Source organism: Streptopelia decaocto (genome assembly GCF_964273445.1).
Source record: "Streptopelia decaocto genome assembly, chromosome: 1".
In the NCBI taxonomy this organism is placed as follows: Eukaryota; Metazoa; Chordata; class Aves; order Columbiformes; family Columbidae; genus Streptopelia; species Streptopelia decaocto.
The window spans coordinates 124,585,429-124,600,967 of NC_138663.1; the positions used below are offsets into that span (position 1 = coordinate 124,585,429).

A 15,539-nucleotide genomic window follows, 5' to 3' on the forward strand; every position below is an offset into this window, starting at 1 on the left:
GACAAGACAATTTCCATGCTAAATGTGGTTCCTCTGGGTCTTCCGTGACTAGAGGTGTGCTCTGAGCAAGCCGAGACGGGTCCCTGCCGCGCCATGATCTCCCGCTGGTACTTTGACGTGGCTGAAGGAAAGTGCGCGCCCTTCTTTTACGGCGGCTGCGGCGGGAACCGGAACAACTTTGACTCGGAGGAGTACTGCATGGCGGTCTGTGGCAGCCTCAGTAAGTCCCCTCTGCACCCCGATGGGACGGGGCTCACACTAACCCCCCGGCCGCGGGCTGTCCGCTCACTGCTAGGCCCTCTGTAGTCTCTCTTCTTGCTAACCTGGTGTAGCAGTGGGCGACTTCTGGGTGCTGTAGACGGGGCTCTGCAGGGAGGTGGCTCACAGCCTAACGCTGCCTTAGAGGAGGCCTTCGCACTCACTTTCTCTTCCTAATCTCCTGTCTAACGCGTACTGACATTCCGCGTGGCTCTGGGGGTGTGTGTGTACAGTGCATGTGTAGGAACAAAGCACAAACTCTAGGAGAGCTTCAGGTAAGTTTGAGAATAGCTCACTGTTTTTATTTTCATTTATTTTTTCATGTATTATTTCTGTGTAATTTCATGAGTTATTTCTGACCTTTCTTAATCAAAGCAATTTTAACAATGTTTATTTCCATTTTTTTCATTTTTCATTTTGCCTGTTTGTTTTTAGTTTCTTTTAGTTTGTTTGTTTTTGCGACGGAAAGGGGAGAAATGACATTTGATTTTTTTTAGGTTTCCCTGAGGGCTGCGATATGAATGGATGTGAATCGCCTCCCACTTACTTTGTTTAACACACCTCATATTTTAATTATCACTTTACCTGAAGAAAGAGTGTTTTCACTGTGATTTTTTTGGTTTGAGAAGGATGGGTTTCTCCATCACAGAATAGTAAAGCTGATGAATCAGACCCTGGATTTATCAGCTGGGTTTTATTTTGGGAGTCTCTGGTATGCTCCCCTCCCAACTGCCTCGCCAGCACATACTCTTGGGGGAGAGTATTGCCTCCTGTTTGTATCTGGCACAGTAAAGAGTGAGTAGGTATCTCACTGCACTGCCTGCTTACCAGGCACGGAGGAGCAGACCAGTAACGAGTAAAATTAGGACAATAGTGGAGAAAAAATAGTATTTTAAAGAAGAAATAATTATACAGTGAAAAATTGAGGGGGTGTGATATTGAGGAGCGGTACATATTGAAGTTGATATTGATGCTGACGGTAGCTGGCTCATGCAGATCAGAAGCGAAGAAGAAAGCGGCAGTGAGAGAGATGTTGAACAATAATTCTAAAAAAACCACTCAAGCTGTTGTACATTTAGTTTCAGATAGCTGAGTTGAGGCTGTGTTTATTCTTTACTGCCTTGACTAATAGGGAATTTGTGAAGGGCAGTTACCATTTTCAGTTGCATATGGGTAAGTATAATGCTGAAGTGGTGACTTGATCCCAGACAAGATGACGGCTGTCAAAACTAATAATGGAAATAGCTGAGAAACTGAATCTTTTGCTACTTTGCATCTGGAAGTAGTCGCAGTTAGCAAGGGAAAAATGACAGGTCTGAACATGATTTACTTGCACACAGCTCTGGATATTTCAGGAATTCGCTTGATCTATAAGAGGCAAATGAAAGTCACCTACCACTGATCTTACACCTCTTCTGACAGTACCCATTCCTTTCCCCAGAAATTAAAAATATTTTTTAAAATGGGAGAGTGTGTCTTCATCCTTACATTTCACATCCAACAAGGCAGGATTAAATGAAAAATAGCTGTTGGCCCTTTGTGCTGAGCATTTTACCTTTATGGTCAGTAGAAGAGTTTCTAAAAGCTGCATATGCTGGTTCTTGTTGGGAAAAGTCAGCCTTTTCACATACCTGGTAAGAATTAAGAATTATTACTGCCTTTGTCAGCATTATCAAGAAATCTAGAATATTTTGTGAAGGCTGGACAACAGCATAAATAAGGACTTGTAGGAGATCCTGATTCTTGCAAGATTTGTTTTGTTGAATGTACATTTTTTTCAGGTTTGTTTTGGTTCCCACCCTTCAAGCTTATCCATTTGGATGCATTTTTTTGTCCAAATTCTCCAGTGGCACTCTGTGCAGACTCAGAGATCTCCTCACACTGTGTATCTTGCCTGCAGAGCTGCAGTTACCCAGCGCTGCAGTCTGAGAGTTTCATTTCTGCCTTTCATAGTGCTGCAAAATTATTACACAGAGGGAAGGGTGTTACTAAAGAGCTGTCACATCACAAAACAGACTTCATGAGACTTACTCTTACACAGTAAAACTTGGAGGGATGAGACTCTGATTTGTCAAACTGATAATGCGGTGCTGTTGCCTTCCATATACAGTTTATAGGTGAAATCATAGCACCAACTGCTTGTAAAAGTAAGCAGCAGAGTTTACTCTGTGACAAAAGTGAGGTGAGACCGCTCAGATCCGTTTCCCAACAGCTAGTGATCTTTTTGCAGGAAATCTTCTACTACAAGAGATAGCCTCAGTTATGATCTTAAAAAGAATATTATGGGTTTAACGAAACTTAGAAATTACAGATTCACAGAATGTTAGGGATTGGAAGGGACCTCAAAAGATCATCTAGTCCAATTAGATTGTCTTCCTTCTTCAAACTTGTCTCTTGGCAGCAGAAGTTGTACCATTTGTGCTCATGCTGTTTAGGAGGATAAACCATCTTCAAAGACTGGGATTTCTTATGCAGCATGTAAAATCAAAAATCGAGAGAGAAACAACTTCTAAAATTGCTATATAATATATTCATTAGGATATTCAGATAAGCCCCGGAGATTCCTCTCTGTCTCATGGAAGTTGTTTTGGGGTTTCTTTTAGGTTCAGTTCAATAAAACAATGCCAAGAGCATTACCATTTGTGTTCTTCCCATAGATATCTTGGTTTACTTTGGGATTCACAGTTTTTGATCCAAGTCATTTTCTTTTTAAGGAAAATGGAGTTAGGTTGAGTACTTGAGATGCATGGCTTCATTTGCACAACTGGCAGTAATGAAAAATAGAGCTGGTCTTTTCTGTTAGAATAGATCTCCCAGAGGGCTTTTTTTCTGGGTTTCTTCAGTATTTTCTCAAACAGCAATTGAGACGATAGGGTGCACTTTCCAAGCTACTTTAGTTATCTTTTTGTTCCTGTATTTTCATGTTATTTCAGTGTGCTCTATACCCTGGTGTATACACCTGTATAGATTCCTTTATGTTCCTCTGGGCTCATCTACTGTATCTAGGCCACCTTTGTTCTGTCCTGTCTTTCCCCCCTCCCCCATCACCCTTAATAGTTCTTAGTTCTATTTGACTTTTGTGCCCCACTTCCCACACTCCCCCGCCCCACTTATTTATTCACTTTGTTCTTATTCCTTTTCTCTCCAATATTTGCATTATTGTTGCTCCCTTGTGAGTCTCTCTTAGAGAGGGGACAAGATGGATATTGAAAGCAAGGCTTTTCTTGGTCTAACTGCAGTTTGCAAGAAAAGCTAAGTTAGATTTTAAAGAGAGTAATACTAAATATTGGATAGTGGTTGGGTTTCTCTTGAATAGTGGGCAAAAGATGAGATAGTGGAATATGAGTTTATTTTTTCTCATAATGCATCAAAATTCAACTGAAACAAATCCTGAGGATGTTCTGTTGTCAAAAATACTTATATACTGTGAATACTGAAAGTACAAATACGGAGTACTAATATCCTGAACACATTGTCTACAGAGGAAAAAAATATATCATGTTTTGTTCTGCTTCCTTGCTGAAGTCTCTTCATCTTGATGTGAAAAGGTGAGTCTGATCTCTCCATTATCAATGAATTCGACCAGTGCTCTGAGGTCTGACAGAAATGATTTGTCTGTTGAGTAGGAGCTACTGCTGTCACATTTTTTCATTCATCACCCAGCTGCATGGGAATTGATGTATAATTGCCCTAGAAGTAGGTGGCTTTAAGGATCTTGTTACCAGTTCCTTTAGCCTGCTCTCTATTGATTTTTAATAAGGATGTTCAATACTGTCTACGATTTCTATTCAATATAAAGACTCAGACTCCTACTGTGTGACTGGCCATAATGGCTCCTTTGATGTTATTAGGATCTATCAGGCAGTTAATTCAGGTTTAATGACCTCAGGATGAATGTGTATTGATGAGAATAAGCAGGAGACAATAAATTGCTGTTATTAAAGGAATGATTTCTGTCTTATTGTCATACTAAAAAGTAATCTATTACACAATATATTTTCACTTGCCTCTTAATTGTTAGTTGTTAAACGTCCTTTAAGCTACAGGAAATACATATTTTTAATAAGAACTATTTTGAAATTAAGTTAATGTTCAAGTCTTAACTTGGGGACAGAAGGAGCTTCAAAGCTGAGAAAATTAGTTCTCTTAAATGTCTTTCATTTGTCAGCTGTTGCACAGGAGAGGGCTCTCCCAGCAGCTCCTGCAGCCGCAGCGTGGTGCATTCAGAGGGGAGTGGAATTTGTGCTACCTGTAGCTGGAGTGAACTGGTCTCTGGTGGCACAGTCAGATTTTCAACACTTTGACATACCATTAAAATGACCTTTTGTAAAATGGAGATTTTATCGTTGTACTGAATTCCTATGGCTAACAACAGAGGGAACCAACAGGCTTCAGTGTTGTCAGTTGCCTCCTTCTTACTGTAAACCCTGAGACCTCGTAATAAGTTTAAATGTCAACATGCATTGCTTCATTTTCAGTCCTTCTAAGTCCTGATCACAAATTTTTGGTGAATTTAGGTAGCGTAATATTTATTCTCCAGGCTAAATGTTGTAAACTTACAAACTTGCTAAATCTGTTGGTGATCTTGAAGTGGCAGATACTTTATTTCCGTTTCAAATGGAAGATATGAAAATAAATACACTAAAAGCTACAATTTCGTAATGTACATGGAATGTCAAACCCTCCTAAATATAGATCAAAACATTTGCACAAGACCAAGACTAATATGGGAGATCCACTCTTCCTGCTTTTAATGTAAGCTAGCTTCAGCTTGCCTACAGATTAGTATCAGTCTGTCCCTGATAATTGATTAAATCGATCTTAGTGTGTTTCCATTTCATGCTTTTAAGTGAGGGGAAAATTCAAGATCTCTAGTGTTTTGCTGTGTCCAGTTTAATTTCTCTTCAGAGGTACTGCAAATAACAATCTGTACCTTCTAACAGCAAAGACTTACAAGGTGATACTCCTATTGTCAGCATTTCCTTTATCCATTTGTTAACTTGTTTGGGGTCTTGACATCTCCCCAGGTAGCAGTAAGTAAAGTGTTTTGGCAGCTACACTTGGCATGCCAACTTCCAGAGCGTGTCCAAGGCATTAAAGAACTGCTGTGGATTCCTGGAAGCAGAATGGTAAAGTATACCCACATTTTAATCCTCTGTCTTATTTAGTGGGTGGTTGCTCATTTTATGCATACAACTACAGAGACTGCTTGAGCTTGAGGTCAGTTAGAAGACTCAAAGACAGAAATCAGGGCCACATCTGGAGCACTGGAAACTCTTTATTGCAGCAACTAGCTACAGCACTAATTAGTCATGGCACTACAGGAGAGAGATAGAATTTAAAATACAGACGTCTAGTGATAACATTGCAAATCCTAAAAGTCTGTCTTTATAAGTAATGATACTGCAAGGAAGCATTTCACGTAAATACGAAGTCTTCTATTTGAATGAATAGAACCCCCGAAGTTATTACAAATTCACTAAGCCAATCACTGTAGGACAACCTGTTGCTTCGTGACTAGAGCTCTTTATAATCAATTGTCGAACTGCTTCCCAAATTAGCAGTAAAGGGGACATTACCTCTCAAGGCTTCACTTAAATGTGTCCCTCTCCCACCCTCTCTGGCGTGAATTGCCTGTATCTGCTGGTTTTATTTTCTCTGGCATGAGTCATGTGTCTTGGTGGAGATGAGGCAAATTTCAAATAGTGTAGGTGAAATCTTAAGAAAAACCTATTTTTGCAATTCGTCAGTCATTGTGAATGTTTGACACTTACCATTCAGTGCCTAGAAGCTATAATGGCCTGCGTTCTAATAGAACCTATTTAAATTGTTGATTTTGACTATCACTTTTAGTGGATGCAAGTGACTAATCTATTTTTCCTGGTTTCTTTAGCTACGTAACTTTGCACTATATTGCACTCTTGAACAACACATGGAGCCAATGTTGGAGTGGGCCTTTTTTAAAAACCAATTGGGTAAAGTTTAGGATTCAAAAGGGAAATTATGCAAATGTTTTCATGTACAAGAGTTAGACTACTGATAATTTCAAGCACTAGGAATTTTTTTAATGTAATTTGTTACTGTAGACACTGGTTTTGCTGTAAGTTGTTTTCATGAGTCTAACCACAGGTCTTTTTACTCTGTGGAACCTGATGACTTGTTTACAACCTTGGCAGCAGTCATATTCAGGAGAATACTTCTGGCTTGTATTTGTTCATAGCAGTCTCATTTGGTGTAGCAGGTGAAGAATTTAGTAGGGGTTTTTTCCCCTCATAAATATTTAAATTCATGGTGACGAATCAAAAGATAATGACCTTGAAGCAGAGTATTGCAAAGATGCTTGAAGAAAGTTTGCTTTGGAGACCTCTTCCCAAGCACTAAATGAAACTAAGAACTCAGAGGGGGTGATCCAAGCAATTAATGGCTGAGATGAGTGTTGGATGGGTATGAGCAAGGCAAAATTGCATTTGTCAGCGCTGGTGAAAAGGAAGAAGCATTCATGGAGATGCAGTGAAAGCATGATTGCCAAGTTCTACCTGTGCATTGGTAGGAAATGTATCTTGGAAGTTCTTACACAAAGGATTCTTACATGAGAAAATTTAACTTAAACCTAGTTTATCTGTCAAGTATCAACTTTAATTACAGCAATAGATGAGGAATAATATGAGTATGGTATGGTTTTTCTCGCCAGGCAGTCTCAGTGAGGGATTTCACTAAACTGTCTTTCAAGCTGCCTATTGTTTTGATGCCATACCAGCTATTTAAACTATAACACATCAAATGAAGATCGGATCAGTCTTTGCAAAGTAAAGTTCAAAAAGGAGTGTGACTTTTAAATATGTGATTTCTCTATCTCCAGACAATTGTATTTTCAGGCCAAGGTTGCTACATTGACCTGTAGTTTTCTTTGAGTACTAATGCAAGTTACGAAATACTCAAGGAACTATAGGCAATTTTTTATGACAAAGTAGTTTAGCCTTGAGGGGTAACAAAACACTGAGATAACCCAGCTACTTAGAAAGGGAAGAGCATCGCTCTAGAACACTGGGTTCTCTTTCATGTGTTAACTCTCTTCACATCACCTGTGCATGGAGTCTCTTTCAGTTAAACTAGTGGACATTTTTAAGCAATGTCCTTTCTAATCCACTTTAGGAACACTAATTTAACAAAATTTTGGAAGCTAAGAAGCAGCTTGAAATTGAAGGTTGACAAGTCAAGTCTCAGACATGATAGTTCTTTTTACTACTTCAGATATGATCCCTGAGCGTGCAACCACCACTGTTAGAGGGGGCTTTTTTTCTTAATTCAGTACCAATGTGCATGTATTTTTTCTGGCAGAAGAATATATTTCTTTTTCTATAGTCTGTTAGTCCATGTTTTTTGCTTTCTGAGTCCCAACTGTTGCAGTCAGAATCCCTCAGTTTTTATGAAGAAAGCTTTACTTTCAAACACTTTGGGTGTTTTAAAGATAATTGTCAAAACATGAAGATCAAGCAAGCGTGCAGGATAAATAAAACCCAGCTGAATGGTTTTGTGATCAGGCTGAGTCATAAATATGTATTTGAAATGGATGAGCCTTATTATCAGTGAATAACTTAATGGGAGTTTGCAGTATTGAGCATCTTTGCGAAAACTAGAAGACTGAGCAGCTGGAGTTGAGTGGCCAGAAGGACGGGAGCCTCAGGCTCTGCAGGTGGTCAGAGCAGGTCAGTGCTCTGCACTTGGCTTCCAGGCTGGGAGATGTGCTGATGAGCCACTGGGTGAAAGATCTGCCTCCCAGAGCTCCTGCCAGCCCTGGAAGCACAGCAGTGCTGTCTGTTTGCCCCCAAAACCCTAAAGAGAAACCAGCAGCAGCAACCCACCGCTTACAGGTAAAATGATAAAACTGGGCATATATCTGGTTTTCATTCTCACCAGGTCTCCCTTGTGTTATTGACTGTGGGAGGAACTCTGCCCTCCCCTTTGTTTTTTAGTTTTGGACAGGGTTCTGAAAGTGCTCTTGGTGAAAGCATGTATGAAGATAAAGTAATTAAAAAGTAAAAGGAATGACACTTTGCTGGTCCTCCAGCTTACAGTGCTAAGAATGAGAATAGTTGTCTCTATAATGCAGTAGATTATAATTTATATATAATATGTAAATACACTTAACTACTCTCTGTCCCAGTATTGCTCTCTACTAGAAAGTATACCAATTTGGCACATGCTTTCCTCCAAATAATTCAATCATATTAAATTTAACACTTTCTTATGTAAAAGCTCATCCTTGTACATCTTTTTCCCTATGTTTAAAATAATGGTAATTTGCTACAACATTTCCCAGCCCTCATTTGTCTTGTCTCATTCAGTCCGTAATGTATCTGTTTTGTAATAAAAAGGTAATCGTTATTTTCCTTCCCTGTCGTTTAGATTCTGTTCATTGTTTTTGCCACCCTGCTGTAAGCAGAGTAGCTTATTCACAAAAGAATGGGGATACTACCTTGTAAAAAAAAGCTCGTTTCATAAGGTAGCAGTAGCAATAATAGAAACCCTTCTCGCTAAAGATACTCCACATGCACTTGTGATTGTCACAAGTGCTAGAATTAGTTGTGATCTTAGTCAGCAACTGAAAGCTTTGATCTTAATCCTTCATTAATGAGACAGTTGCATATGTGGAATTCATAGGCAAAAAATGCATCCACTGAACACTACATTATAGCTGGGTAATGCTCTCATTTCAAATGTTTTCCCATCTTATATGCAACAGCCGATGTCATTCAGAAAAGGGGCATCTACTAATCCTTTCACTTCATATGGGGCTGGTGAGTGACTGATCTTCCTTCTACTGGAGAGGCTGATATGGATTATTTATTTTTATGTGAAATAATAAAGCAGGATCTGGGGGCATATGGTCCCGCTTTTTTTTTTTCCTGCTCTCCTGTTATGTAAGAATTGTTTTTCAATAGCAAAATGTGTCTCCAGGAAGGTTAGGATTTTAAAGGATTTTGAGGATTTTAAAGTCTAATAAAAATTTAAAAAAATATATGTGGGAATTGACAGGTAAAATGAGTGTGCAAGTGTGAAGAAAATGTCATCTGATGCTACGTTTCTTCCACACCTGTCAACACACACTTTTTGATCAGTCTTCATGCAGTAGTAGAATGAGTTACCTTATAAGAGCAGATGTGGTCAAAAAATGAGATCAGACTAAAGATTTTTAAGGAATCCTTACATGTAACTGATGTCTGACCAGCTGTTCTGAATTTACTATGAGAAAACATGTGATACATCCCTAGAAACAAAGTTCACAAAGGTATTGGCGTGCAAAGGATAGGTTTTGTGCCAATGGCCGTGAAGAGATTTTAAAATGTTTCTGCTTTATGCAGAAGAAGTAACCATCTCTTTTTCTTGTGGGGGGCAGCTGCTGGTTATTGTTATGTTGGAATCACAAGGGTTTTTTTAAAATACTGTTGATAAATTTTTTTTTTTTTTAATACAGAATGGAGAAGTTGTCACAAAATCATTTGCAGGCTTTATACATACAGGGAGTGAAATCTTGTAGAGCTACTTAATTTTAAGCAGACTGGTTATTTTATGACAGAGAAACAATTGTGATCTCAAATTATGCGCATAGCTAACCACTCATAAAAAAAACGCTGCTGAGTCTCAGTTGTAACAGAAAACAAAAACATATATGACCATTTCAACCCACCTTTGAGTATTTTCCTAAACATACGCACCGAACTTCTCTTTAATGAAACTTATCCCGTTTTTTTTAAGAGTTCAAACAGTGTCTGTTTGCAGAATGGGACGTATTTGGTGCTGTTACGTTGGTTGGCCTCTTTGGCCACCAGCAGCTGAATCAAAGTTGCAGGTTTTTTGGCAAATCTGTGTATCTTTGCCTAAGTTGTTCAAATAGTTAATTGCACTTACTACTGAAAGTGTGTGCCTTGTTTCTGGTCTGGATTTCCAGCCTTATTTCTGCCTAGCTTTGGCTTCCAACTGTCAGACCTCAGTTGCTTCTTTCTGATTGGGCTGTCATCAGAAATCTTTTATCTGTAGAGATTTTCTAAATCAAATTAGTAGTCCGCTGCCTGGTGAGTAAGTGTAACTGATTGAGCTTCTTACTACAAGACAGGCCCCCCAAGCTCCCTTCCGCCCACATGCCCGTTCCCAAGCCCTCTTTCTTTTTGGGAGTGCGCAGCAGAGAGCCCCGTGTGGTGTTACACCAGCCCTTTGCCCTTTGTGCAAGGTCAGGGATAGCAATTTTCTCCTCCTGTGCATTATTGCTCTTTGTTAGCATTACCCTCTATAGCAGTAACTACTCCTATATTTATACAGTCCTAAAATTACATTCAGCCCTTTGAAGGCAACCACGAGGCTGATGTGTCCCCCGGTGAAAATGAGTTCGACACCCTTGCTCCACAGCACCAGCTGGAGAGAGCAGCTTGCGGTCAGGTATCTGTGCACTGTCCGCATCCTTTCCGCTACCCCTGGGACAGCCTGGCTGTCTCGGGCATCCCACTGTGAAGTGCGTTGTCCAAAAACCTGGACCATAAAGGCCACGTGTGTGAGATGGGAGCTTTTGCAAGTCAGACCTTGAATGTACAGGTGGCTTAACTGATCTCAGTGCGAATGCTGGTGACCTTTTTTCCTGTTAAATAAGTTAAAGGTTAAATTTGCATAATTTATTGGACAGTTACTTTAATCATCACTTCTTTCCACTCACATTTGTACAGACTTAAGTTCAGTTTAAAAAAAAAAACCAAAGCTATTAAAAAATGGAGAAGTATGGCAAATACCTTGGAGCTCTCCCCCATTTGATCTTCCCGTGCTAAATCCTGCAGTGTCCTCCAGAGGCAGTGATGGAGGGTGTAGAGAGAGGAGAAACCATGGAACTCATTGCCACACCATATTGTGAATGTTAAATCTCATGCAAGTTTTTTTTGGGGGGGGAGGGGGAGAAGGCAATTTGAGTCCTGGAACGAATATCCAACAAGGTTGGTTAAACATTGGAAGGGAATATTTATTGCTCTTGCCCAGGGGCGTTTGATCCCCTTGTCAGGAAACAGGAGCCTGGAAAGAATGGACTTTGCTCAGTCTGACACTCTTAAATTTCTTCCTGCTTTGAAATAAAATATCATTTTATAATGGAACTAAAATGTACTGTACTTAACTGCAGCTTCTAGAAAGGTAAAGATTAAATTAATTTGGTGCTTGAGAGATTAAAAAGCAGAGATATTTACAAATAATTCTAAGCATTACAGAAATGTTTTCACTCAGTCTGAGCTTTGGGTGATTTGTTTCTGGAATTTATTTACATTGGCTGTAGCCTTTCGGGCAGGCAGCACTACAGCCCCAGCACAGACCACAGTATTGTTGAAGACGGGTTGTTATCTTCAAGAGTTTAAAATGAAAGAAAATCTTTATGCTTTTGTAACAGTATGAGAGACTAAATTGTCTGAAGTTGTAGGAGTACCCACTGAAAATATTTGGAGTTGCATTCTATTTTTGTAATTTTTGTGGCTAGTTGGGAAGCTTATTTGTTCCTATCTTATATGTATATATGTACAATAATTAAGTAACAAAGTTTAAAACGTTAGATTTTGTAAACTTGTAATTAAATATTTATGAAACAAAGAGAAAAATGGTGAAATGTTGGGAGGAGAGATAATTTGCACTGCATATTACTTCTCAGTTGGATTTTTTTTTTTGATGGCTTGTAGATTTTGTTGTTGTTGTTGTTTTGAGCCAAGCAATGCCTTTCCTTTGGTCCAGGGACTAACTTAGAAAATCTCTTGTGCAATTTATACAAACAGCAGCCAAAATCATTCATTCCTATTGCAGAGAAAATGTAGAGGTATCTCAAATGCAGCCAAAGCCAAAGGCTTTGTGTTAATTTGGGGATTTTTTTGTTTGTTTTGCTTTTGGGGTTATATATCTAAGGTGAAATACAAGGAAATGTTTGGATTTTGCTTTAATATTTTCTTAAAATTTGAGGATGGATTTCATTGGGACTAACATGTTATACTTCTGTTTGGAGTTTATTTAATAATTTAATATAGATATGTTTATATTTCAACTTTCTTAGGGGGAAGTAGTAATAAATAAATAATGGTTCTTATTACTCAGCCTGATCATAAGATTAAAGTTTGCTTCTGTTGAAGACATTGAGAAATGCCTGGGGTCTGGAGGGGTCCTGGCTTTCTCACTACCTGTATTAGTCTATTGACTAAAATGTAGTACCCCTGTAAGTGAAGTTAACTATGGTGCATATAGTCAACAAATTTTAAAAGAAATCCTGCACAAACTATCTATATGGTCTTTGTTTGTTTGTTAGAATTCTTAAACCAGCTTTGCAATCGTTGGACTACGTGGGACCAGGGAAATTAAAACAGTTCTATACTAAAATATTTAGGGACAATATAGTTGAAATTAAGTAGTTGGTCACCATTGGAGAGCTTTTTAAAGTGCTGTTATGTCTCTAGCACAGAAATGTTACTGTATGTATTGCAGGAGTTGTTGGATGTTACTGCACAGCCAAGGAACTCTTTCTCAGTTTGCTTGAATTAACCCACACGCAAATCTTTCTGCTACTGGTGTGCTTATCCAAAAGGAATGACTGGCATTTAGTGCATGCTTGCTGATTATTTCCTGCATCCATGAGGGGTTCTCTTAATCAAAGTAATTTCAAATAAAGTAAATATCTGTGAGACCAAACTGTTGCTGAGGGAAGGATTTGAGGTATTTCGTTAGGCTTCTGTGGGGCCCGTAGGTGCTTTAGAAGATACTTGCGTTGGCACTTGTGTGTGTTATGGTTTACCTTTTAAAAATAAACTAATATACAAAGCATGTGACTTTGCATAGGGCTTTCTGCTGGTTTACGTACTTTAGTCATTGCCAAGCTTGCTTTTTTTTCTCCTTGGAATTTTTCCTTTGGTGGCACTTTCTAACCTTTTTGAATAACATTGCTTTGTTCACTCTGAAGAGTTTCTCGTGGTTTATAAAATGAGGCAAGGGGGAGAAATCTCTGTATATTTATATATATTTGCTGTATGTAATATGCGCATCTAACCAACATTTTTATATCCTCATCTGAGGTTAAATGAATGGCTTTGTTCTGGTGGAAATTAGACCAGATGTTTCTTGCTTGGTCCAACTAAATTTTACCTGTACTAAAGTAGACATTCTGCTTTTCTTCCCCCTTTCTTCTCTCTCCACTACCTCAAAATTTTACCTCAGTCCCTACCACTGCCGCTAGCACTCCTGACGCTGTTGACAAGTACTTGGAGACGCCTGGAGATGAGAATGAACATGCCCATTTCCAGAAAGCCAAGGAGAGACTTGAAGCTAAACATCGTGAAAGGATGTCTCAGGTAAGGGCAGATTTCTTTATTCCTAAATGTGGGAGTTTTGTCTGTCAAGTCATAAAATGCTCAGGATCCCCGCCATCATCTTATTTCCCAAGGCTTTAGCCAGCTGCCCTGCTTATTTGCCGTGTTGTAAATATATCATTTACTGCCTTTCTGACTGCCTAATAATTCAGCTGGCTGGGACATACATATGTTGTGAGGTTGCAGCTGCAGACATAAGTTGCTACAGTTACTTATGCTGGTAAACAGGAAAAAAAAAAAGTCTGTAAAAATTGCTCTCATCTTTGTGGAAGAATGTTTAGTTTGTGAGATTATTCTTATTTCTAAGTGTAGAACTTGACCACTGTATTAGGCATCCTTTCTTTGTAGCAGCTGAGGGAGGTTGCTTGTGATGAGCTTTGTTATCTGTGTGTAAGCATACATGGCCATGCCCTGGGGTAACATAAGCTTGCATTGTCTTGAGCCTCAAGGTAACATGAAATGTGTCTGTAGCCAAAGAAAAGAGGAAAAATCAGTGCCTTTGAACTGAACCAAAATCCAACTGAATCAATCCTTTTCTTTCCTTTAACTGGAAAGATTTCTGTACCCTGAAACTGTACACTGTTTTTAATTCTGTTGAACACTAAGAGATGAGCTATTCAGTCTCTCAGAAATAGTTTATAATAGTGATGCCAATAAAAAATTGGCACAGTTCTGCACTAATAACAATGAAAAAATGTAAGAGGTTTAAAGGAAAGCCTGTGGTGCATATTTTTTTAGGATGGAACAACCTCAAAAATGAATGTAGCATAATTCAGATGTACTGCATAAATCTGTGTAACTATTTCACTATAATTTTTCTTTGTAACTTTGTTCCCCTGTTGTATTTTCAGTGTTTCTATGTATTACTGACACAATAACCTTTAGCTCTGTGCTAAAATGTTTGAGTAAGCCTGAAATTCAGTTCTTGGAATAAGTCTCTGTCAACTGGCACTGTAGCTATGCCTCACACTTTTCTCATAAACAGGGCAGGGCATCTTACCTGGAGCAGTCACCAATGGGTGCAAACCATGTGCTGTGAATATGACAATAGATAGAGTCATAGAAGCATAGAATACCAGGTTGGAAGGGACGAGAAGGATCATCTGGTCCAAGCTTTCTTGGCAAAAGCACAGTCTAGACAAGATGGCCCAGCACCCTGTCCAGCTGAATCTTAAAAATGTCCAATGTTGGGGAATCCACTGCTTCCCTGGGGAGATTGTTCCAATGGCTGAGTGTTCTCATAATGAAAAATTCCCCTCTTGTGTCCAGTGGGAATAGGAAGATGTGTCAGTCTGCCTCTGCTTGGGGAGTGTTGTAGCACAAACAAGCTGTCTCCTTAAAAAGAGAAAATAGTCCCATTCTAATACTTTTTAAAGCGTTAGCATTTCCTTTCCTCTGGTTGATTAAAAACTGCATTAAAGTGACCTGTGGCCGAGGTGTGAGCGTGGGTACGAACAGCACCCAGCAGGGACCAGCGTGGAGCCCCGGGGGAGCTTGGGGAGGTGGGCACGGGTTGGCCGTACACCCGTGTGCTCTGCACCCACCCAGGGAGCCACTTGTCTCGCTACTCTACCTGATAAAACTTGTGTGTGGCTGCAGCACTCAGGCTGGAGATGATGGGCTGGGAATAAAAGAAGAGAGAGGCCCTGCTCCAGCTAGGCAGGCGGAGGGTCAGGTCAATGGGTAACACAGGCCTCACCTCCGTATTGCCTCCCCCTGTGTGAAACAGCCCCAGTTAACAAACACCGCCAGGGCGAGTGTCCTGAAAGCGAACGGCATTGGTGTGAAAGGCAGGTTTCCCTGGAACAGTCCCCAGATCCTCACCGTGGTTTCGGGTTTGTCTCCAGAATCCCATGTGCAGTGCCAAGGTTAAGCCGAGTAATTAAGGGCAGTATTTGGGTGGACTGTGTA

At 39.6% G+C, this 15,539-nt stretch overlaps 1 protein-coding gene across 2 annotated transcripts in view; it reads left to right on the forward strand.

Annotated features, from left to right (window-relative positions):
• APP (amyloid beta precursor protein) overlaps nt 1-15,539 on the forward strand; it is a 219,281-nt gene that overhangs the window by 132,228 nt on the left and 71,514 nt on the right. For both annotated transcript variants that reach the window (XM_082043208.1, XM_082043207.1), the window contains exons 7-8: nt 53-220; nt 13,477-13,610. In XM_082043208.1, coding sequence (XP_081899334.1) covers nt 53-220; nt 13,477-13,610 — 302 coding nt within the window. The remainder of the gene's footprint in view (nt 1-52; nt 221-13,476; nt 13,611-15,539) is intronic.